At 40.9% G+C, this 26,311-nt stretch overlaps 1 protein-coding gene across 4 annotated transcripts in view; it reads right to left on the reverse strand.

Moving 5' to 3' along the window:
- Window positions 1-26,311, reverse strand: part of SLC8A1 (solute carrier family 8 member A1) — a gene marked incomplete at its 3' end in the record, with an annotated part of 271,539 nt that overhangs the window by 29,998 nt on the left and 215,230 nt on the right. The window contains exons 4-9 of one of the 4 annotated variants that reach the window (XM_080914733.1): window positions 23,908-23,928; window positions 23,463-23,480; window positions 23,346-23,360; window positions 19,413-19,481; window positions 14,614-14,744; window positions 10,579-10,678 (exon numbers count right to left, since the gene is read on the reverse strand). In XM_080914733.1, coding sequence (XP_080770859.1) covers window positions 10,579-10,678; window positions 14,614-14,744; window positions 19,413-19,481; window positions 23,346-23,360; window positions 23,463-23,480; window positions 23,908-23,928 — 354 coding nt within the window. The remainder of the gene's footprint in view (window positions 1-10,578; window positions 10,679-14,613; window positions 14,745-19,412; window positions 19,482-23,345; window positions 23,361-23,462; window positions 23,481-23,907; window positions 23,929-26,311) is intronic. The other 3 variants (XM_080914732.1, XM_080914734.1, XM_080914731.1) reach the window with 3 other exon arrangements.

A 26,311-nucleotide genomic window follows, 5' to 3' on the forward strand; every position in this document is an offset into this window, starting at 1 on the left:
GACCATTTTAGAATTTCTGCTTTGGAAAGCATCCCATTTTTACTCCCATTTTTAATGGGCAAAGGTCAGCCTTCCAGTTCAGAGCCAAACACACTGACCTGCATCTAGCTATCTATTCTAGAACTTGGGGACGTGTTTAAAGGAGTGTAAGTGTGTGGCCATGGGCAGCTCAGGCGATGCAGTCTGCTGCTGACCTGGGTAGGTGTCTGAGTGTCGGAGTTCCTTATAGGTATCCAGTGAGCGCCCGGCTCCACCATCCCAGATGTTTCTCTCCTTCTTACGGTTTTACAGAAATAAGCCTTTGCTATCTTGATTTTCCCTTGCTTGCAAAGGTTCAGACAGACTCTTGAGATAGAAAAGGCAAAAGAAAACATAGCCATCAGCCAAGTAGCTAATGAGCCCTTTCTCTTCTTCAGAGAGAAAGAACAACAGCAGCAGCAGCAACAACAACAACAACAACAACAACAACAACAATAGCAGCAGCAGCAGCAGCAGCAACAACAGAAAACCAAGATCTGTTATTCAATGAGTCAATTTCAGTTTCCTTCTCTTTTGTACCTGCTTATGTATGTGTGTATTCAATACACAAAGCTTCAGTTAAGTACAGGAGAGTTTGCCGTCTTGTTCTTACTAGAATTTATACTTTATACTCCTTCCTCATGTTAGGTATTTGTATGCTATTATTATTTTTTTATTAAAAACAATCACCATTTCCTGGCCTTGATGGTTTCTATGTGTCACACATTCAGTGACCCCTCCCTATGGATTTGCCTGGTGTTCTGGGTTTGGACTACAATCAGAATCCTCTGTAGTTGGCTGAGTGAGAAGGGTACATATTCTCCCAGAAAAAAAAAAAGGTAACATGGTTAAGGTTTCCTTCTAAACGAAAGTGAAAAGATACTTTCTTGACAGAGAGATCTTCAAATTCTGTGTATTTTCAGATTTGTGAGTTGCTTAAGTTCAGGAAAAAAATGCAAACATTTGCTTCTGTCCCTCTGATACAAGTGGGCATTAGAAAAACACTGGACATAAAGCTGGCCAGGTTCAGCCTTCTGTTTAATGTTGATTATTCCTCAGTCATTCTTCCCAAATGGCCTCTGGTGTCACATTCCAGAGCCAGCTATATCGGAGGACTTATATTTTTACAACCTGACTTTGGTGGTTCTAACAGCTCAGACTGCTGGGTTTTGCCCGTTTCTTTGGGTCCCACCCCCTGGGCAATAGACAAACTAATCCTCATCCACATCAGATGGGGGGTTTCATGCCTTGGAGTTGGACAGTCATTTGACTTTCAGTCTGAGGGCTATATTCCTTTCTTAGGCTGTCCCTGCTCCTCTGAGTGTCTTCTAAGTGAGCCTTAACTTATTTCTTAAAACATGGTGCTTGGAACCAAAAACATCTTCAGCACTAATTGAATACATCTGCACTTAATCCAGCTGCAGTGGGACGATCACTGGCTTCTCCTGTGTAACAAACTTCCATTAATACACACTTGGCATTTCTAGTAGCTGCATCCCACAGTGATCATCTTCCTTGTGCCTTTTATTCAACAGCTCATTGCTCAAAGCCACGCTAGGCTCTATAGCCAATATTATGGCTAGTTTTTTTTTGGGGGGGGGGTTATACACATGTATAATCTTTTCATCTATTTTTCTTTGGCTCTTTAAGAGAAGTGATTATTTCTTGTTTTTACTTCTCCAGTCCACGTAAAACTTTCTCATTAAGCCAAGCATGTATCTTGATAACATACTAGTATTTTTCCCTACTAAGAATTCGCCCTCTTGTATTATAACCGCCCCCTGAATAGCTAAATTATGGCATCCACTGAAGTATCTAACAAGTGAGGATTGATGGAGAAATGTGTTATATAGTGAAAAACTTTAAGCCATAAAAAGAGTGAAGCTATGTGGATTTTAGGAAAATACAACTTAAGGTAACTATAGTAAGGAAATTAAAGCTATAGAAAGATGAAAATTATGTTTTCTCTTGGTGGTTCTCGGTTTTATGCAAGTGCATAAAATCATGTATGTAATTGGATAGATGCATAAAATCGCATATAATGTGAAATTAGATGTGAAAATTTCTAGGGCAATAAGGGAGAGGGACCGGTGAGCAGCAGGAGGGTAGGTGATATGAGGATATGCTCTGAATGTGACATATACTTGTACAAAAACTTATCTAATCACAAATGAACTAAAAATGAGCTCATCATACTGAATGAAACAAAGCATGCCCCTCGAAGTGGACAGTGCTTCTTGGGGAGAGTAAGAACTTGGCTGTTGGCCATGTATCTTACTGCCTGAGCCCATGGAGCCAAAGGTCTGAGAGAAACTCAAGGATTCCAAGTGGCTGGCCCTATGCTACCCCATTATCTAGTGTGATCAGAATTAGCATGGCGACATAAGTCCTGAAATCTGTGGACAATGGACTCTGACATACAGAGTAATGCCCAGGTCACCTGGGATCCAGTTATCTCCAGTTTTCATCCTATGTACATCAGTGACATATATCCCAATAGCATTGTCCATCAATTTTGAGCTGAAGATTGCTATTGCACTTATAGCTGGCCTGGCTGAGCTCACCTTGGGTGTGGAAGATACTACATAGTTTCTCCTGATAAACTTACCAGTTATTTCGAGGCCAGAAGCCTCTGTGGGACATTCTTCTGTATAGGACCAGTGTTTATTCTTAGGCAGCCAAGGGCCAGGTGATGTGTAACGATATTAGAAAGGGATCCCAATGAGTAACCGACTTTTAATGTGTGAGTCTCAAACTTGGTTGAGATGCATGAGCCTCTGGGAGAAGGTTTCCATGAAGATCAGAATGTTTCCCTGCTTAGGTCTTTCCGGCTCTAGTTAGGAATGTTACCACAGCTGAAGACAGATTTCGTGTGACAGAAATATTTTTCAGCCCTGTAGTCACTGGCAAAATGAAAAACGGATGCACTAAGGACTTCTAGCTCTCGGTAAGTTGGACTGTTAACAAAATGAAACTGTTAGAAGGGGGAACATTGACTGTTTGGTGTAATAAGCCCCCCTTCTTATAGTCATAATTACAGTTTGACATTATCTGTTATACATGCTTTTGCCTCCTGGCTCTTCCCCCACCACTGCGGCAGAGCGAGACTCTTGACATTCAGTGTTCTTTAATCATCTGTTAATTGCAGGACTGAAAGATTTTCAGGTTTCTGTAATAGAAACATATTTCCTTCCGGCTTGAGTAACCTAAGAGACAAGCCTTCTGAAGGCAGAACCTACCAACCGCAAATACACATACCTCCTGCTGTCCTGGATGGTTTGGTTATAGCAGGTGGTATTTGGGAACACCAGGTTTTAGGACTGACCTGGGGGTTCCTTTAGTACTTTGTAAATATCAATGACTGTGGCTAACTAGCTTTCTGTGGTGAGGGAGGTTGGCCTTGGAGGAGCTGTTGGGACAGTCATGACTTTGTTCTTTCCGAGGAACATAATGATGTTACCTCCCTGGAAAATGTTAAAGTTTACATAAAGGGAAGCTGTTTGCCCAAGTTTTCCCACATGCAGGTGGCATGAAGGACACCCAGAGCCACTTAAGATGTTGTTGCAGTGAAGCTGTGAGTACTAGCTCCCTCCCTGCACACTTAATTTCATGTGCTCGGATAAGGGTATGTACCTCATTCTTCATGTTCCCAGGAACCTAATAAGGATATATTAATGAAAAATTCAAGGCTCTAAAGATGCAAGTGGCTTGCTCACAAGCCCTAAAGTGTTTCTGCTGCCATACATCCATGATGAACGGCCCCTGTTGCATCCATAGGGGAAAATAATCTCTGTCCTTTGCATAGCAGACATTCATCCACTGAGGCACAATCTAATCTCACTGGCATTGCTCTGTGAAAGGTATAACTGAGAAATATCTGCCCTCTTTAAATCTCTGCATGATGTACAAATGTGGAATTACTCTTTCTGAGGCCAGCTTTATTTTTTAAATTTTTATTCTACTTTATTTTATTTTTATTCTATTTCATTTTTAAGAATTCAGCTTCTCTGTGAGTGTCAGGTTAGTGGTTTATATCAGCTCTGTGGGAAGTGGGATTCACCTTAATTTTGATCGAAATACCTTCCTCTTTGGCCATCAAGCAGAAAAAACTCCTGTCCTTCAGTGGTGGTAACAACTTTCCTAGAACAATTTTCCTGACCTTGGGACTACCTGCATAGGCTGCTCTGATCTTGGAGTTACACAAGTCTATTGCTGACCAAGTGGCAAGGATGGATGTGGACCAAGGTTGTAACCATGGCTTTGGCTTGCACAATGCAAAGTGATTGCAATAGCATCCTTCATCTGTCTGCTCCTCCTTCCTCCTCTCTCTTGTGATTTTCAGTGAAATCTCCATAAGTGTCCACCACTAAAAACAAGGATCTGCCCATGACTTACATGGGTCCTCATAGAGGCTCTTTGTGCCTTAGTTCCTTCTTTGGATAAATTGGTATAGACAGACACAACTAGGTTTTTCTTTTGTGATGAGATTTTTAAAAAAAAAAATGGTATGTGTGTGTGTGTATGAGAGGTGGGGTCTGGCTAGTTGAGAAACCCCTAAAATAATGCATCCTCAGAGAAATAGCCATGCAGAGAGAAGAATTTCATGCAAAGGCAATAGATGTGCCTAAGCTCAGAATGAGCACAGTAAGTCCAGAGTGGTTTACAGGCTTGGAACTCTGAGAGGGATAAGGTAGAAACTGGCTTGGTAGCTTCAGAATCAGAATCCTGTCCCTATGCTGATAAGTGTTGCTTGGTAGCATGGCACAGGGCCGTTGTGAAACAGTATGAAAAGGGAAAACCTATTCACACAGACAAGGACTTTTCACCCTGCTCCCATGATGGTAACACCGTGGGCTCAGGAAAACTCTGGCTCTTGCTACCTAGACTTATGGTATCCCATCACTGAGAATCCCACAGGTTGTTAGTCACCAATGTCTGTCCGGTTGATGAGGGCAGCATCCCCCAGCTCCAGGAGGAAAAGGAAAACATTGCTGTCTGGTGCTAGCAAGAGTCCTAAGTTCTAAAGCTGCCTCTGTATGTGCTGCCTTACAGACACTCTCTCTCTTACTGTTCCCAATCTTTATTTAAAAAGTGAAAAATTGGACTAGATTAATAGACTCCTGTCCAGTGTTTTTCCACGCTTTGGACCTAAGGTATTATAATAAGAAAAAATACAACATTTAACCAGATATGTCAAAACAAAGACAAGGAAGGAAATGTGTACTGGGTGGAAAACCAACTGCATGTCAAAGTTGATTCATGCAACTGGTTTTTCATTTCAGGATTAGGGATCACAAGGTTAGTGTGGTAGGATACTGTGGATGGGTTGTTGCTGCTAAAAGGGTGTGTGTGTATGTATGTGTATGTAAGTGTGCAAGTGTGCATGCACAGGGACATTGTGTTTATTCTGTTTTCTAGTTCTCAGGAGGACACTGAAATATTTTCCCCATTGAAACAGCAGACACGGGCTCCCACCTGGGGATGGAACATTCCCGTGTGGAGCACTAATGTGGGTAAGCAACAGCTAAATCCATCTTCCTAATGCAGCAGTCGCTGCCAACACAAAAGCTGCCGAATCTAGAGATGGAGCGTTGTTGGCAGGGCTGAGCTGTTGCCTCTCCAGAAAAAAAGCTGCATTAGAGACCTGACTTCAGGCTTGTGAAGGAGAATGCTGACTCATTCTGAGAACTTCCGTATAGTGTTTTCCTCAATATTTTTTTTTTTTTTTGTAATAGGCAATTTAAGAGAAAAATCAGCCCAATAAGGATTTCAAGCATAAAACGTAAAACTTAAATGATTTAGATGCAGTTTCTATCACAAGGAATGTGTTTCAGTGTGCGCTGAGAGAAGGCAGACCTCAGTTAGACTGTAGCAGGCCTTCCACTCTGCATGGCTAGTCTACCAACAACAGGCTGGCCAAGCCTGTGGGTCGTTCTAGGCATGAAGAACACATGCAGAGATCTGACCTGCAACCAGTTAAGACATGACCAAGAGGCACATGGGGCCAAGCTCAGAGCTCGTTGGATGTCAACTTGCAAAGATGAGGTTTTATCAGGCAGCTGTCCCTTTCCGGGGTGTGACATTAAAAAGCTAAGGAACCCTATGAGCCACAGACACTGAGTTGGGTTGCTCAGAGTGCAGCCGTGACGAGTAGGAACAATACATATAGAAAGCCCTTGAACTCGAGGTTGACAGGCACATATGTGAGAATGCTATTTAAGGAGAGTAAGCCACCCTTTAATTTGCTGCCTTTTGGTAGACTTCATTTAGTAGACGCAAATATACCTATCCTATCTCATGAAACTAGTTTCTTTGACATGAACCTCCACATAAGAATCTTCAGTGTATGAGAAATAAGTAAAGATGATGTCTACCCCTTTTAGCTGTCATATTTTCCTGCTGAGGCTATGTCAAACCTGAACAAGCAGGATCCTTTTTGATAGGATTTGAAGGTGACCCAGGACCAGCAGCTGTAAAGAGAACCTCTCATGGTGCTGTTGGATAAGGGGTTGCTGGAAAGAAATCTGCTTAGACCAAACTACATGGAAACCCTTGAAACTCATTTGAGGTTTCATTTTTATTATTCAGGACTTTTGGAGTATACTCGTCTCCAGGCTGAGAATTATTTAAGTCAATTACTGTCTTGGGAAACTACTGAGTTGGTAGCTTTAGAAATTAAATACTTAATGTTCATTGAGATCGCTCCCAATTCACCAGCCTAGCTAAGTACTAAGAAGAGCAGCATCCCACTGTACCATTCTCTGGGTGCAGTTGGCTATCACCTGATGTGAACCATCCATTGTGACCTGTATCCAGGGTGGTCACAGCAGCTACTTGAGCCAAACTGGCCTCATGTTGAATGCTTTCTCCTATACAATAAAGCTCCCACTGACTATAGAGAATGCCAATAGGCTGAACATCATATTCCTTCACATCTTTATCTCCTCAGGAGTTTTGTTCTGAGGCTAATCCAGAATAATCCTCCTCCTTCTCCTACGGGAAGGACAGACAAGAAGTGCATGTTGCTACTCTTCTGAGCATGTAATCTGGGCCAGCCGTGTGGATAATCCATGTGGCTAAGTGTTTTTCCACTGCCTGAAATCAGATAAGACACAAATCACAAGGTCACCAGGATACTGTAGGAATTGGATAAGCACTGAATGAGTTCCCAGGTCTCAATATGGAATGGTGACTTGGTGATGTCCTAGTCTTGCCTTCTTACTCCTCTAGTGATGGGAATAATCCGGAATTCGTCTCTGCTTGCACAACAATATTCCAAGAGGTTAAACAAGACAGCAAAATTGTCTTTTTGGTCTTTTGTTCTGTCTCTGACTCTGTCTCCATTTCCCTCTCTTACCACCTTCTCTCTCCCCTCTCTCCCTCCTTCACCTCTCTCTGTCTCTGCTTCTCTGTCTCTGTCTCTCTGTTTCTTTGTCTCTATCTCCATTTCTGTTTTTATCTCTATTTGACTCTCTGTCTCTGTCTCTCTCTCTTTCTGTGTGTATGTCTATCTTTTCATTGAGAAAATGCTAGTAAGCGCTATGTAAGATCTACAACAATTATATGAAACAAAGCTATGTGTTGCACATAAAAATCAGATATTATCGGGTGGCAGACAGCTATGGATGTAAGAAATTAAATGCTTTTCTTTCTTCCTTTGGGAACTGATGAACATCCTCCTCAGACAACTGTGAACTAGACTCTGTAAAGAGACCATATGTTATTGTGAGAAATATTTTATGGTGCAAGGTATGGTTCCCATACCACTGTGTCACTGGATGCAGGTGTTATACAACTCTGCATCACTGTGTGCCTGTGTGTTTCTGTCATCGTATGTCTCTGTGTGTGTCTGTGTATGGCCGCATGTCTGTGTGTCTGTGCGTGCATGCATGTCTATGTCTGTGTCTGTCTGCATGTCAGTGTATAGATGCATAACTCTGTGAATACCGGTATGCGGGTTTTTATTTATTCATATCTATTTGAGGGCATATATTTATTGTCCACACATCCAGATTTATATATATGTTCCATGTGTTTCTGTGTGTATATATATTTACGTGTGTTCTGTGTGCACATGTCTAGGCACTCATACCTCAGGCACTGCCACTGAGTTCATATTTCACACCTGAGATGCTCCTTAGCTGAGGTGGACGTCAGGACTGCCCCTTTCCAGTTCACTTATTGAATGAGTTACAATATTTTTCTGGACCTCAGTATTCTAATACATATAAAATGTCATGATCAGAACTCCCACTGAACCAAAAGTCCTAACAATATGTTTCCGGACATCTAGCATTGTAGCATTAGGTTAAACAACAATTTTTCGCTACCTTTTATTTTAGAATCTTCAATATATTGGTCACTTTCAGGATAACCAGTTTTGGTACCCAAATTTATAGCTGCGCCATGAAAATGTGCATAGTCTTAACTGATACTATGACGAGTTCATGAACTACTTTTTTCCCACTTAACACCCAAGGGAACCAACATGGGGTGCATGTACGTCATGATTTACCGAGTCATCCAGGGCAGAGTCACAATCCCATCTGTCTGCCATGCTGGCCTTACTGTCACCTCCCCCTTCCTTAGGGAGAGGCCAGTGTGATGGCTGTGTCAATGTCATGCTCATCTGGTTGGCCTTTGCCTAGCTTAGGTTTGTCCTGTGCACTGTTCTTGCTGAATCCCCTATAGTTGATTGACACTTGGTTCTTAAGGTCCACCCCAAAGCGCTGCTCTGGGAGAGACACAAGGAAGAAGGAAGAACTGGAGGGAAACTTGAACTGGATAGGTAGCAAGTGCTAGCTGCATGGAGTTGTGCATGTGTGGGCACATCCTAAGGACACCTGGTGGCACTGGACTTGCCTCGAAATATTTTGACAGCTGTTTAACTGCCACACACAACTGACTCTGGTATTTGACCCAGGAGGCAACAGAAAGAGAATTGCTGGAACATGACTGCCTAATCCCTTTCTAATCTCCAAAGTCTCTTAAATCCTTCAGCCCTTCAAATGCTCAACTGTCAGAACTTGGTGAGTAGAAGCATTACAGCATAGGAAGCCGGGGTACTGAGCTATGCAGCTCAGGCAAAATGGGGAACAGCATTGCTGGCTAGTTTCTTTAAATTGAGTTTTGATATGGTTAATAAAAAAAACGAGAGAGAAGCCAAATCCCATTTACAAAATTATTACTTTTGTTTAGTAAGACACGTAGATTCAATTTTGCACAGAAAATTGCTTGGGAAAAACTGTCTCAACAGAACCCTTCAAAGACAATTTAATATTTTTAATAAGGAAAATCTTTCTGTTTCTCAACTATTTAGCCATGAAATCTTAAAAAAGAATCCAATGAAAGTCTGTCTTCAATAAATGCTGCTTTTACAAACTTTATTGTCTGTTTAACAACCTGAGGATATTAACATTCCTTAGGCACTTAAACTCAGTCATAATCTGAAACATTGCACTTTGAAAACTGTCTTTCATGTAATTTAATGTAATTTAGTGCCTATAAACTGTGTGTTTATTTTTCAGATATTCTGTATCTCAAAATTGTAAACTAAGGTCAATTAACCCAGTAAATGGCAAGTTTCTGAGCATAGTCTATCTCTAAGCAGTATTTTAGAAACACATACACTATACTACACACGCACACACACACACACACACACACATGAATAATACACATGTATACATACAAACCAATCATACTTGAGAGGCTTTATTCATTATTAATTAACTATTGCTCAAAAAATTTGGAGCTGGGTGAGCTGTCTGACATCTGCAATACACTTGGAAGGATGTTAAGCTTCAGATAACAGAGTGAGTTCAAGGCTAGTGTGGACGAGTTATTGAGACACTGCCTCAAAATTCAAAAAAAAAATAGGGCAATGGATATAACTCACTGGTAGAGAGCTTATCTAGCATAAGTAAGACCCTGTGTGCAATCTTTAGTATGAAAACTAAAGGGCTGAAGTCAAGACTTGCTATGAAATGATTCCAGCACAGGTTCAGAAGTCAGAGGGTATCTTATCCAGGAAGCAGGGGAGGGTCAATTTTCCTTACACCAAAACGTCTTTGTCTCTTAAAGACAGTAAATAGTGCACAGAGTCCCTTTCCACAGATCATGGCTCCAGATATTAAATGTTGAGGAGGCAAGTGTGAGTATCTGGGTTCAATACACAGCATCCACATAAAGATCTGGGAATGGTGGCATAATGCCAGCACCAGGGAAGCAGAGACAGAAGCAGTCCTGGGTTTGCTAAGCAGATATTCCAGATGACTCCTTGAGCTCCAGGGTCACTGCGAGAGCCTGTTTCTAAAACTAAGGTGGAGGGGGTGATTAAGAAAGTCATTACACATGGATCTTTGGCCTTCAAATGTGCATGTGCATGTATGTATAATCCCACATACACAAGAACACACACACACACACATACACTCCCACACTTGTACTTTCTCATACACAGTCTCACACACAATCAATCAGACTATCTGATGGCAGAACAAGCCAGTGTAGCCGGAGACTGGCTGTTCTAGCTCACAGAGTACAGAACAAGGCACTCACCAGCGCTGACGGTGATGGCTTCAATGAACTGCTCTCTCCAGCTGTTGGTCCCCACCACAAGGGCCAGGTTCGTCTTCTTAATGAGCTTGTCCACGGTGCTCTGAAAAGGGAAAAATAAGAGTATATATCTTCTGGGGTTGTGATGGCCTCAGGAAACCCAAAAACTTGTTTCCAAGTCCCAGGGTCCTATAAGGAACAGTAGATGTCAGGCTCGGTAGAAAAGTATGCACATCAAATATTGCTGTGACTATGTAAACAACTGACCCTAGAAACATTCTGAAATAGAAACTCCAGGTAGCCTTTGCTGCTCTAATGGACAACCAGGAGCAGCTATAGTGTTGCAGCTGCTCAGAGGCCCACCCATGCTTCTCAGTGCTTTCTGATTCTCCCTGGCTTGTCTGTCTATGCTGTCTGCAAAGAAATCAGTACCGGCCCCGTTCAACACTGTCTGTGAACATCTAAAAGTGACAGGTCTGAAACTGAAGACTTATCGCTGTAACGTTGTTTGTCAGTGACATGTAGCCAGGTAGCATGGCTGCAAGGTGGCTTGCCGGATGATCACCAATAAATTAATACTTTTGGGGGGTAGTGGTGTTAAGGTGGTGGCAAAGAGGGACCACTGGACTTTTCAGCTTGCTAGTAGACTCAGATAGTTCTATTCTCACAGTACCGCCATTCCATCAGGAGCATACTAGACAAGCGAAAGTCAACACTTGTGGCTTAGAGCACACTGCTAATAACCTTACATATAGTTTCCATATTTTAATAGCGTGCTGAGGTACATGCCCTTATTTTATTTTAGACCTTATTAGTTAATTAGTTTTGTGTAATTAGAACTCTTCAGCTTTCTAAATTTGGTTAAGAAAACAGCAGGACTTGCCAAGCGGTCACAAGGAAACTAAAGAAGCCATACAGTCGAAGCGCTACCCCAAATTACAGCAACTACAGGGAGAAGGGACATTTCTAGGACGCAGAGGCTATCTTCTCAGAGAAACTACTGCACCGACTAGTCTACCAGACATCCACACTTACTGTCAGAGCATCCTCGAATTCCCACTAATCGCAGAGGCAGAAAACACATATTATTTGCCTTAGGTAAATATTTGTACATGTTCAATGCAGAATACCAAACTATGGTTTGAGAGAGATAATGTTATTGGCTAAGTGGGAGTCAAAAGAATGATGGCTGGGGGGTTGGATGTGAAGCCAGGGCCAGTTTATAATAGCATGCATGTTAATTCAAAACGAGTCACTGGAACTGACTTGACACGTGGAGACAAAAACCAACATGAAAGGAGCCATGTCAGGCGAGCACGCTCGATGTCTGCACCAAGATTCTTGGTGGCTTGTATGTCCTCAGGGCAGTAACCTCTCAGCTTGTCTTGTATCTAGAACTGCTGGTACCCCGATAAGAGTTCTAACAGTCCCTGCTCCAGGGCACAGTGAATTGAAGCACAGGACAGGAATGACAGGCATCTGTCTTTTCTCTCTCAGCCACATCTCATCCAGTGCTCTAAGCATCCCGACTAATGCCAGTTCCAAGTGCTGTGTGGAATGTCAGAAAAAATGACCTCAGCTTTTCCTACATGTAGTGGAAACTTGGAGCATAACTCTCCAAAAGGGAGAGATCCCCACCACACTAGAGATATGCTTTCTAGAACTGTCTCTCCAGCATCTGAACGCAGACTTCACTATGAAACGTCTGCTCTAGATCAAACTTGCAGGAGAAACTTAACTTAGCCTTTATTGATATGGAAAAGCACAGACATTTTAACCAGAGTAGCAAAGCCAATTTTCCTCCCTACTGCTAAATCTGTACCTGTGGGCACAACTCTATGAGAGAAAGGCAAGGGGGACAAGAAAAACTGAAGTTTAGACAATACTCTCTATTGGAACATCTGGAACATTCTTAAACTTCCAGGGTCGGTGGGATTTAGTAAAGCCACAGTCTTAGCATGGCAGGAACGAACTCATGGGGGTGGGCAGGGAGACATGTGTAGTCTAGCCCTACTATTCTATAGCTTTGGACAAGTTCTCAAATGACATTCTAGAAAAACAGAATTCTTAAGTGAAGAAAATCAATGTTGATATTACTGTCCTTGAAAAGTGTACTCCCAAGATGCCCTTTGATAACAATGACTATGCTTATAAACTTGAAGATGAGACCCAATGTTATTCTAGAAAGTAACAAAAAGAAAGAAAAAGAGAAAACCAGACAAATGAAGTTATGGGAAGAAAGTAGGGACCAGAGAGACTTCTGACCCCTTTCTCCTTTTTGGGCCTGGAAGAGTTACCTAACCCAGTATATTCTAGAAGTTACTATAATTACTCTTTCTATGGTTGTGGCATAGGACGGCAAGGATAGGCATTCTGTAAAAGGGAGAGTATACATTGCCTATAAAAATATCAAAAGTTCAGGAGTGATCTGGCTCCAGGAACAGCGATCTCTGTTGTGGCGAGTCACACAGAACCCTGTGATTCCAGGTGGAAGAAAGTTGCAGGAGGAGCACTGGAACTGGCTGCACGTGGACACAGGGTAACAGAGTCAGCCATAGAAACCCACAGGCTGAGGCTCATGTGGGAGTACGAGAATCTGTTTATGCTCCTTTCGTGTCTTCCATGAGGCAGGCTAAAGCTTATGCCCCAATGGGCTCTGACAGTGGGACCAGTCTTCATTTCACTGTTTACCGCTCCTCTAAGCAAGGGAGTGAAACCAGAAACATGACAGACAGACAAACAGACAGAGATAAATAGGTGATAGATAAAAGATTGATAGATAGATAGATAGATAGCTGGATAGATAGATAGAGTTAGATTCTTATTTGTCTGAAAAAGTTTTAAATGTATTTTATCTTTTAAAAAATCTCATTTTTACTGCAAAGATACCCCAGTATGCTACAAGAAGGGATACAATGTCTTATCCCATTTTGCAATGGAAGTTGGCTCCACCTCATGTATTCTTAGATATTAATGATCTGGGTATGAAGAACTATGTGGTGGGGGTTAGCATGGGGTAGGGACGATGGGAACAGAGTGCTGGGTTAGACATGAGAGAGAGGAAGTTTCATCTTCAAGAATGACATGAATCCCCACACGTGCAACTTTTTAAAAAATGACTTCTGTTACCTGAAATTTGTTTTAAGTCTGGGCTGAGGGGATAGCCCATGGCGCAGAGCTTGTCTGACATGTGCGAATCCCTCTGATCAATATCGAGTACCATGAGAAAAAGAATGAACTAGAGAATCGTATCAGCTCATGAACAGTCAGTATCGGTGCTGTCTCAGCACCTTTGGTAGGCAGTACCAAAGTGTTCTTGGATATAAGGAGCCATTCTCCAAAACCAAAGCCTTCACATTTCCACAAGACAAATGCTTTGCTTCTGACATCAGGTTTTTCTAATGTATAATAATCCCTCCAAGCACTGCTGTATTGAGTTTTTATAAGGATTATAAAGCTTTATGAATTTCTGAAATTCAAAAATGTAGCTAAGGCTGGGAATGGTAGTAGCTTGCCATTAATCCCACCAATTGGAAGTCATAGTCAGAAGGATTTCTAGGTTTGAGGTAAGCATGGCCTATAAAGCAAGTTCTTGGTTTGCCACAGTTATAGAGTACGACCCTGTCTCAAGAAAGACACATGCATTTATCACTACATTATATTATGTTCCATATACTTCCTAAACACTTTGTGTGTTTATTTATTTATTTTAATTTAACATTTTTTTAATGAAAAGGATGTCTCCAAAACTACTTTTGTAGAGTATCCTTTCAGACAGCGCCTACTGTTTAGGAGCAGTTCTGACTGTCACATGTAGTGTTACCTGCTTGCTTGGTCCTTGTTCTGATGCTCTTTACTGTACAGGATTTCTGGGTTCTCTTCCACCTTCACAATTTCAAATTGGATCTGACAGCCTTTTAGTGAATGAGCCAGGACATGAAATCCTATTTTCCACTCTCTCCGGGAGGCTCTTAGTGCACAGACTACACCGAACTACCTTGAACAAGCTGCTGAGATGGGCAAGTGTTGGAGACTCACCTTGAATTCATAAGACTCTTCAATGATCACTTCCAGCTTGGTGTGCTCTCCTAGGATGGGGCGCCCCATCTCTGCGATGCGCCTCTCCTCCTCTTCTTTGCTGGTCAGTGGCTGCTTGTCATCATATTCGTCTAATAAAGAAAAGAGAAGAACGCGAACAATGTGCAAGGATCATGATATAAGAGAAGCCAGAGGAAGGATTCCCTAAGGGCCAACCAAGAGTCTCTTGGGGAGATCGTGAGGCTAAAGGGGGGAAGGGACAGAGATTCCCGGCCTGGGCAATGCCACACTGAAGCAGCAGTTGATTGAACTTTGGTACAGTCTAACCTCTTGTGAAAGCATAGTTGGGGAAAGCCATGTTCAGGGCCCACGACTGAGAAAGACCCTGCTGCACACTGCTGTGTTAAGGGAATCACCAAGCCTTTCTCTGTGAAGCTGGCCAGTTTGACTCTCTGCACACATTTCTTCCCCAGCATGTGACCAAAGAGAAACAGATTACAAACCCTAAAGTAACCCCGAGGGAAGTGAGGGTTTGGCTCTTTCCTTTCTACTTTCTAGAAGCATCAGAAAATGCCCTGGGGCCAAAGGGAAATTGTGATCTTAGCTTCATGCTTGCCAAGGGTCCCTGTCACAGGCTCAGCTCTGAAACACACATTTTATGTCTCCTTGAGATTACTGGCTCTCAAGCTTCCTCTCCGGTGGAATGCACCAGACCTTGGAAAGCCTTGGCCATGTTAATTTTAAAGCAAACAGAGAGGGCGAGGGTGAGGCCTTCGGGGAGCTAATATTCACTATGTGAGCAGGATTATTTCCAGAATAGCCAAGCAGCTCTATCTAACTCTAAGAGAGGAGAGGGTGCTCAGAGATGAGTCTCTGAATTGAGGTCATTGGGATAAATCCCAGACTGAAATGGCCAAGCCTATGTGAAGAGCAAACACTTGTCCTGTAAGCACACTTGTTCTTCAAGTCCAGGATGCTAGAAAATGATTGGCTATTTCCTCTCAGAGTCAAATGAAGTACACATATCCAGGGAAGCAGTATTGTTGCTATGGAAAAACCTCCAGGATATCTGGGCAAATGTCTGCAAGTAGAGTCTGTTGTCTGGGGAGTCATCCGGAGAGGAAGGACTGTGTGGGCTCCCTGACCCGCCATTCGATTTTAGACACCAGCTTTAGCAGAGGTTCCTACCTTCTGTTGTCTGCCCCTCTGCTCTGGGACCCTGCTATAAGTGGCTCCATATGTGAGTTTAGCAATTGTTTCAAGGGCTGGATTTTGGCTAGTAGTCTACTGCAAGGACTGGGGTGGGGGACAGACGCACTGACGTGCAGGCAGGACCCTGGATTTCACATTCTAGAAGTGGTGAAAGCAAAGGCAGAATGTAGCTACTGGTGCATTCTTCAGCACACATTCAATATTGTGCTCTAAAATAATACAGTTTAGATCCCCAGTGGCCTGTCATCCCACCACATCAAAGGGAAATGAAAATGGGTTATTTCATCTGTTGAGAAGCTGTTGAACAGGAGCAAAAGCAAAGCAGGGAGAAAAGGGGATTGATTTAGCACTGGAAACGTGCTATGGGGTTTTGTAAAGGAATTGACAAGTTATAACCTAAGGGTACTGGTTAGGGTCATATAACAAGTCATCTTAGGGACACATATAACTAGTCAAGGCGGGGCTCATGAAGTCTAGTTATCTTTTGTTCAAATTGATTACAGCTTGGTTCTCAATGCTTTCCGATATTCGGACAAATGCTCGTGTCCCTGGTAGTTTAGGTTGATTTTATTTGTGTCCTTGTCCAAAACTCTGACTTACACTGAATAATAATGTCTTTCCCTAAAAGCAATGTTGCTATTTAGACATGCATTTAAGCGCACAGGTATGAGCGGGAGACTAATTATTGTGACAATCCTTTCTGTGACTTACAAGCCCTAAGTCGTTTTGAATGGCATTCAGGGTCACATAGAAAACATACAGTGGTTAGGAGGAAACGTGATGTGCTGGGATTGTTCAGGGAAGCCTCTCAGGGAGGAGGAAAACTGATCTAGGGCATGGTGGGAAATAAACGGATACGGCAGGAAATGAAACTGAATCATCTTACGAGTGAAAAGGGCACTGCCCCCACAATCCCAATCCTCAAGGCTTTCTGGTCAGCATCAAATGCAAAAGTTGGTGTACCTGTATCTCTAAGTGGTCCCTGACATTTTGCTTTTCTGCATTTAAGAAAGAGAAAGTAGTATACAGGCACAGAACATTTGATTAGCCAGAATTTAATGATATTCTTCTCATTGTAAAAAAAAAAAGTTAACTTATTTTCTACTTAAGGCAAAATCTTACTAGTTTTCTTTGTTTCAGTTAAGTAAAAAACAAGGCAATTTAAAAGAGTACAGAATACAATAAACTTGTTAGTACTCAATGAAAATCTTATGAGAAAGCTAAAATGTGGCTATCTCATCTTAACAGGTATTGTTTCAATACAAAGAAATCAGAGGGACATTTTTTTCTACCTCTTGCTATACTCTTACCCCAAAGCACAGGTTTATCCCTCATGATATCACCAAGAAATGCTCCTACAGCCTCATTTACTTATATCTTAAGGCCCTTCTATGGAGTCGTATACCAGTGGGCAACTGGGATTTAGTAAATATCACTCAATTCTTTAATACTTATGGTGTGTCAAACACGAAACATTTCATATGGGTTAGCTATTAAATTACTTTACAGCTTCATATGGGTTAGCTATTAATTTAAATTATTTTCACTTATAAATACTGACTTTCTAAACTTACAGAGCTGAGGTATGGCTCAACCACTCTGGATTGTCCTTAAACTGTCTATTACAATGGATGGAATGCCAAAAATTTACCCAGTAAGTAGCTGTTGTTCTCCAGGATACAGTTGACAATAACTTTAATTTGCTCATTGTTTAAGAGGGCTGTCCATGATTTAAACACACCATTGTCCTCTTAACATGTGTCAGTAGAGACATAGTCCTCCTCTTTCCCTGCTATCCCCCTAGTACGTCTGGTACAGGTGGGAAAGGAGGCACGTGGATGAAACAAAACCTAGCATCAGTGTGGAGTGACTGAAGGAGCAGGGAACGCTCCAGCTCAGAGGATGGATCTGAAACTAGCTTTCAAGTGTGGAGAGCTGGAGAGGCCAGAATGGTGTAAAGATGGCCAGAGGTGTAGAGGTGAGCAGCCATAGTTCATGCATGGGCACAGAAAGGTCATTTGATGCATATTATGAGTATCTAAGGGACACTTACGGTTTTGTGTACTGGAGGTGACTAACAGATAAATCTTATGGCTGATCTACAACGATCCTGATACACTAGCCATTACAATGTAGGGTTTGGTGGTGGTGAAGAAGAGAGTCGAGTCCTTTTATTTTTTCTTTAGTGTTCTTAGGTGTGCCTTTTACTAAACAGGGAAATGGTTTTATTTAATAGTAATAAATTACTGTACTGGTTTCCTTTTCACATTAAGCAGTGGATCAAAACCAGATTATTTTAGCCACTGTCACTTTATTTCCTTAAGTGTGCAGAGTGACAACACAGTGGGATTTGGTTCTATTAGGGCAAAATAATTCTCTCTGTGGGCCACTGTGGGTCTCTCTGAATCTCTTTCTGTGCACATACGTAGACTTATGAAGCTTACCAATTTAATTGAGACATTGAATATAGAATATATAATGCATAATTATGAATATGTACTGTATATATAATGAGGACACAGAGAAGTCCTGGGATAAGAGAAGTGCTGGGATCAAATCACCAGAGTAGGGTCTTTGCAGTGGTTTTCAACCTTTCTAATGCCTTAATATGGTTCATCATGTTGTAGTGACCCCCAGTCATACGATTATTTACAGATACTTTGTAACTGTAATTTTGTTCCCATTAAGAACTCCTAAAGTAAATATCTCACATGATGGATATCTGATATGTGACCCCCACCCAGGGGCTCACGCCTCACATGTTGAGAACCACTGCTTGACAGTGACTCTGTTTTTATATTTAAAAAAAAAAAACAACAAAATAATTAGCTTTAGGTGTCTGAGTCCTGGAAACATGTTATGTAAAGTTGTTTCTAATACTTCCTATTCAAGCTAGACCTTGAAGCACCATCAGGGTGATGAAGGGTTACAATGGACAATTCCTTTCAGAGGACAGGGTCACCCACATGTCTAATTAAATACTGGAATCTGTATTCATGGAGCCGATGCCATAGATGATTTTTTAAAAATTCCAATAAACCACATAAGACTTAGAAAATGTGGAAAAGGCAGTGGTGAGAAAATCTTAGGCTTATTTTGTTAGGAACTATAGAGACAACCCCGAAAACAACCGTCATGTGACAGTATTTCAGTTCTAGCTGGCCTCTCTGATTAGAACCCAGAACCCAGGAAGACTGATATTTTCAGTCTCTTGAATATTCTGAGAAAAACCTGTGGTTGGAGCAAGAACTGTGATTGTGGGGTAGAGATCCTGTTTGTGAGGTTGGTGCAGGACCCGTAGGGTCAGGAGATGTGTGTCTACCACCAGCGTCAGCTATGGGCAGCAGTAATGACTGAAAGAGTCAGCTCTCCTATGCTCCTCTGCAGACTCCATATTAGGAGCTGACTTGGAAGCTTTAAACCCTTACAGTTTTGAGCATGAATGGCACCACATCCGTCAGAGAAGATACTTATTAATCAGAAATATTTTAGGAGGCCCAGGCACAAATATCTAGGACTCTGATATCTGAAGACCCAAAGTGCAGCTGAAAACTGTGGTTTTTCAAGGGCCACAGTGCAACGAGTACCTGAAATGCTGATTACAGTAGAGGGAATCGGATGGTCTCTAGCATGAACCTTCCTGAAGATAGGTTGGCCTAGCAAAAGGACAGGCAGACAGTCAGCAGGATTCACTATCAGTGCCCTTGGAGATTAGTAAGGTAAAAGCAACACTCAGATGCACACACTGCAAGCCATGAAAGTTAGTGTGGGTGGTTGTAGGTCACCCTCTGGAGGCCACAAGGAGGAGTTCTGATGGCTTACCACCCACAAATGGGGCAAATGTTCTTTAGGCCAAATTAAATAGCGCTTGATTAAGTTTGATGGATGTGATAATGATCCCCCTTCCTTGTGGTGAGAGGCAGAATCCGTCCAGCAGTGGCTGGCATGGATGAGCCCGGTCCTTCAGTTCCTGGTTCCAGAGGCATCATAAAGCAACAGGAAGCACTTGGGGGTAATGACATGTGTTCTAATTTTTGAAGTCTTTCAGTGGCATCTACACGGCCCTGGGTAGCCTAATTTTTGTTTCTCTACATATAAAATGCAGGTTTCTTTGAAGGCTGAGGAGTATATAACCCCCGGGAAGGTGCTCGCTGCATGAACTTCCAGACTGCAGAGTATCATACACTTCCAGGGAATAGAAGGACATGTCATTGTCACTCAACTGTTTCCATTAACCATACCAACAAATTTCACTGAACTCCTCAGTCCATTGGTTGCCAAGTCCACCAGCTGTTCTTGTTTGTTTGTTTGTTTGTTTTTTCCTATAAATATCTACTGAGAATAAAGCCGATAAACATTTGATTTGCAATTCAGAGTCAGGTCTGACGCTTGTTTTCCATTTGATGAAGGCAAGAAACTTCACCTCCTAGAGATGCAATTTAATTGGTTGTAAAATGAAGCAAACTTCAGTGGAAGGGCTTTGCTCCTCTGACCCATGTATTAGAGTGATGAAAGAGTTTTCCAGTGTTAGGGTTATCAGATTTTGGCCCCTTTAAACAAACATGCACATGTCTATTACTGGACCACAAAGCTGATTGCAAGTGGCATTAAAGAAGTATATTGAATGCCATGTAATTTAAGGGAAAACTATAGCTTCAAGACTTAGAACTTTCAGGGGAAATCAAATATTTTGGGGAATAAAATAAACCTCCCTAGATTAAACCAGAATATAGAATTTTATATAAAACATCTCTTTCTATGAAATCTAATTTCCCTCATATTTTCTTCGACTAAATTTCACAATGATGGCTATTTATAAGACTAAGTTGTACTTTAAATTGGAAAAGGTCTGATGTACAATGTAAAGAAGAAAGGAGAAGGAGATGGCCTATACTATTGGACCAGCCAAATAACAAGGCTAGCTAGTGTCAGGGTAACCAGCAAAGGCTTTTAACTCAGAGTCTGAAAGGTGGCCACCAAAGTTTTAGATGAATGGTTTCAGTAGATTAATCTTTTCGAGCCATTTTTTTCTTGCCTGAAGGTACGATCAATAAAATCCATAAGCATGGTGATAAAATAATGTTCATTATAGATGCTAATGAGTAACAATGCTGTCATAAACCAGAAGGTCAAAGGGGAATGAGATCATAGATTTAAGTACAGGTAATTCAGTGAGACCGGGCTAGGCAACACTAAAGACTTGCAAACTTCAAAAGCACTTCCAGTACTTAATGTCTACCATTAATGAGAGCTCTAAAATATTGGTGTTAGGTGACAGACCAAATAGACTCTTCAGTTTCCATATATGCTGATTCTAAATTCCACATGCATACTCCTCTGTGCAAGTCCATGTAAAAGCTGCAGGCCAAGTCCAAAGGGCTATATTGATTCTCCTCTTCTTCCCTGCACCTCAAAGCCCTGACTTCAAAGCCTCAGTGTGACTTCAAAGAAAAATCTTTAGGCTTTATTGCTCCTTTTCACTGTGTAGACTTAAGTATTAGAAGTTTTTTTAGAGATATCATAGCATCTGAGCCCTGGGATTGCTGGTTTGATTGGGGAGGAGGATATGAAGTTAGTCTCCAGATAAATAACAATTAGGCTGATATAGAAATTTCTAGTAAGTTCTGGAATAGTCTCTCATTCTAACTACATTGACTTCTATATTGGAAGATGTCAACAATAGAGAGACTTCTATGTTTGGTTAAAGTTGCAGCCCTAGGGAGGAATCAGTGAACTATTCATACAGGGTAGAAGCTTCTTGAGAAAGTGACTGTGTCACATTGGATGCAGGATATGGCCAAGGCAGGAAATGCTGATATGAGGAAGATGGGAAACTTTATGGAAGGAAGTTGTAAGAAAAGAAAAACGATCATCCTAACAACTGAGATATGAAAAAGGGAAGATGGTTCAAATGACAGAGAAGGCAAGTCCTAGAAATGGAGTCCTCATTTATATAATGCAATGTAGCCAAAGACATATATGCACTTTAAGTAAGGTACTCTAGCCTGGAAGTGTGTAGTGAAAGTCTCATTAGTCTGCATAGGATGTAAGAGATGGCTATATAGTCTGCTCTTCTTAGAGACTACTGTTTACTATAAACAATTAACCATGAGGGTTGGAATGCCAAGTTTCTACCACCTTCAACTCTCTCAAGAGGAGCTAATGATCATCCTGACAGATTCAGAGTATTTCCAAGATGACATTAGTGACTTTGCATGTTGCAATAAGGAAGAGAAGGCAACTTAAAAAATATCTCTATCTATCTATCTATCTATCTATCTATCTATCTATCTATCTATCATCTATCTATCTATCATCTATCTATCTATATCTATATAATCTATCTATCTCTATATCTATCTCTATCCATATCATATATATCTATATCTATATATCTATATATCTATATCTATATATCCATATCTCTATATATGTATGCATTCAGGGAATCCAGTAAGAAGTCTATTCTGTCTAACACTTTATTTTTTTCTAATTTCTGTATCTATAAGAATCTATAAGCCATGCTGTCATTCACTGCTGTGACTAGAGATGAGTTGAGAGCAGCCATCCGCACAGAACCGCCATTACAAAGTTCCATACTGGGAATCAGTTTGGTGCTCATGACACACGAGTTAAAACAATGGCTGATATCTACGCAATGCTTACTGCAGTTTTCTTTACTAGAAACTTTGGCAATATTTCCTTCTAAATATTTTTCCATCTCTCTGTTTTAAAATTTTTGATTTTTGTATGAAATCTTAGAATGTATTTATTTATTTTGTATTTGTCTAACATATTGAAAAGGCTCTTCTAGGAAGTGGCTCACTAGAGGCATTTTTAACCTGTAGCAGCAGACAAGTTGGAGCCATTGCTGGATATTCATGTCCTCTCTAAAGCATCAGAAATGATTCTGAAAAGGTGACAAGTTATGTGGGGTCAGAAGATGGTGCATTTAAGGATGAATGGAAGGTTTCAACCTCTGAAATGATGAATGTGTCTGCAGGACCAGTAATGTACTTCAAGTAGCAGAAATGGTTCTTGATTCCAGGTTATTGGTATTAAAATAAAGTGTTCCAAGAGGGGCTTGAATCATTGTCATGAGATGAAGGGAAATGGCTGTTCTGTCTTCTTCTAATGTGGTATTATGTACTTTTAGGGTCCCAGTGATCCTAGGCCATCAAGTCTGTGTGGTTGTCACAACCACTGATGTAGGCCAGCAATCTTGTCTTTCTATTGTGCAGCACAGCACACCATTCACTAGAACACTGTACATTCTCAGTGATGTGTGGCCACCTGAAGATCAGCCAGTATTAAAATACAATCAGTTAGAGGTTCTCCCTGTGAGTTTTGTTATAGGTAGATACAATGCACAGGCTGTTGTTACTTTGTAAGAAAGGTTAATGACTAAAGTCAACAAGAACATAGTATGGGCCACAGTAAAATATTAATTCAGGTTACATTTGGTTTTGGATTTGGGTTATTTGGGCCAAAACAGGAACTTTTAAAAGATGTTATCTTACCATACATCTCTTTTCCTTGAATAAAAACAAATAAAACAGGAAGAGATTATTTTTTTAAATGTGCCATATATTGACGGTGACAGTAAAGATATAATTATATAACTGAAAAATCCGTACCTGTTAACGTGAAGCCACCTAAAAGAGAAAAAGAGAGAGAGAAATGTCATAATTTAATTTACATTACAGTTAACAGATATTAGTGACATGAGACACCTGACAACCCACCTTAAAACTTGCCAAACTTATAACGAAGAAGATATGGAAAGGGCCAGTCACAGTGGAATACATTCTTTTAAGACTATGCAGTTTAGCGTACAGTTTAGTGCACAACCAGTTCTTATAGACACCCAAGGAATCAGTGGCCCTTTAAAGCTCATATACACCAAATTAAAAACGGTCTATCATTGATCTGGCCTCAACTAAAATGAGGGCAATAGCCTTAAATGAAAATCTGGCCAATCCACAGATAGAGATAAAAATCCAGAGTCATAGTAACATCTGATAGAAATAGGAAATAGCCTAGAACAAAATGGAAAGGAAATGCAGGAAATGGGATGCTTACCAAGCTCATTCAACAACAGGGCTGTGAAGGAAACAGACAGAGACAAACACAGAATAAGAAACCAGATGAATAATGAGAGAGGAATACTAGCAGAAAGAAACCCAGGCAGTTCTGACTAGAGTCAGGGAAACCATTGCACATAAAAATCAGTGCATCTCAAGGAAGCCACTGTTGGGAACATTTCCAAATAAATGACCTCAACAGGAATATTGATGTCTGAATGGAAAAAAAATTGCCTTATGTTTCTATGTATCTCATAAGGTATTTCTCCCACAGTTATTGACACGTAGTGCATACAAAATATACTGGGAATGTTGGAGGTGCTAATCTATAACTCAGCTTGGGAGTGGGCTTCCTCAATTAACATTGCCTGAGAGCTAATGAATCAAGTGTTTAGAAGCATTTAATGACTAAAGACTTCAGCTTCCTTCCATGAAAACAGATTAAAATCCGTGAGAAAATGCCTTGGCCTGCCCCTCTAGAAGGACATTTTTGACCATGGTAGAGCTCGCTCTGCGTTGGAAGATATTCTGACTCCTCCAAAATTGCTTATGCATTTTTAAATTCTTTAATCCTAAGAGTCCCTAACTTGACATTTATCAGTGTGACTTTTCTGCATTAATAAGCCAACTGGAATGCTTCTATTGGATATGAAACCCTACAGAAACGGACAGGTTTGGAATCTGGCCAGTCTATAATGTAGCATTTCAGATTATATTCTTTCAAAACGCTTGGGACTATAACATTTTATTTTATTAAAAGTTAACCTGGCCAATTAACCCCCCTCGGGTGGTCTGCAGGAGTCTTCCAATCACTTGCCAGCCCAGTTCTCCCTGGACTGGTAGTGCTATCAGAGGGAACCCAGGAAAACAAGTCAGTATTTTATTTACAGTGAGAAGAATTTATTTGGCTGGTACAAAGCAGGATAATGCCGCCAAGGAACTCTTGATTTGCTTGCACATGAGGGCATAGTTTACCAAAATGGCAACTGAAAGAGCTGCATCCGAGACAGCCCCTGAGATAAAACAGACAGCTCTTTGGAAGAACACATTCAGGGCCTAGTGCCTCTTCCTGGATGCTAATGAGGCATCTTTTGATCCTATCTTTGTAAGACATGTTTTCTGGTGTCTCTTTTCTCTGTTTACTGATGATGGGACTTATTAAATGAGCCACATCAAAATGAGCCCCAAGTGTTCCCTCCTCCATCACTCCTGCTGCCATTTTGTACTTAAGTTAGGGACATTGAAAAGGACTTTTCCCCCAGAGGTCAGTGGGTATTCAGAATGTGAGCTCATGTGTCCTCAAATGCTGAGTCGACATAGGAATTGGATATATATATATATATATATATATATATATATATATATATATATATATAAACTCTCCTTCTTCCTTGTAAAATAGAACATATTTTAAACTAGGGAAGAGGAGGAGATAATTGGCTTCTTTTTGCAAATATTTTCTAAAATTGAGAGAAACAATGAAATGTGATTATGAAATTCTCAAGGAATAAATAAAAGTGTTTAAAGTAATTTAGTTATGAAAATATTACTGTTCAAATTTTTTGTTACTATTTGTATTAAAAATATATTAATTTTTCTAAGTATTACAGATTTTGGTGCATGGGTAAGATCAGTGTAAGTAAGGGTTAAATATTTACAAGGGCCACATTCTTTAGCTACATAAAATGGAGGCCATACATATGCCTGTGGTTTCATATACATGGTACCTTATTTGTTAGAAGCTTTCTTTTTATTTTTTTTTTATTTTTAACGAGATGGGGTCTTGTCTGCTCAGGCTGCCCTTGAATTACTAGTCTTTCTGCTTTGACCTTCCACCTGCTCGAATCATAGATGGATGTCATCACGCCTAGTTTATTGCTTCTTCTAAGTGACACACTCAATCACATGGAAAACATATCAAACCTAGTTTATTGGCTTACTGACAGTGGGACTCTTAATGTTCCTTGCTCTTATTAATTGCTTTAAAAAGCTATTGCCGGACAGATTGGCATCCACCTCTCAGTACCTTGGAAGTAGAAGCAGGAGGATTGGGAATTCTAGATCATCCTCAGCTATACAGAAAGTGAGCTGTCAGGCTCAGCTACAAGAAAAGAAACAAAATTCTCCCCACTCCAGATTCTCCACAGACGCTTGCTTACTGAGCACTCTGTAACTGTTTAGATATCCCCATTAAACCCACCTACTCATGGTCTACCTTGAACTCGTAGGTCTTTTATTCTTTTCCTTCTACTTCCATTGACAAGATACGACAGGTTTTACCACCAGCATTTTAAGGCTAAGTAAATCTTCCTAGCCCCATCTGTAAGTGAGTCTGATGTGAAATCAGAACACACCCTCTTCGCTAGTGCTGTCTGAAACTCTTCTGGTATTTGTTAATATTT

Source organism: Micromys minutus, assembly GCF_963924665.1.
Source record: "Micromys minutus genome assembly, chromosome: 3".
NCBI lineage: Eukaryota > Metazoa > Chordata > Mammalia > Rodentia > Muridae > Micromys > Micromys minutus.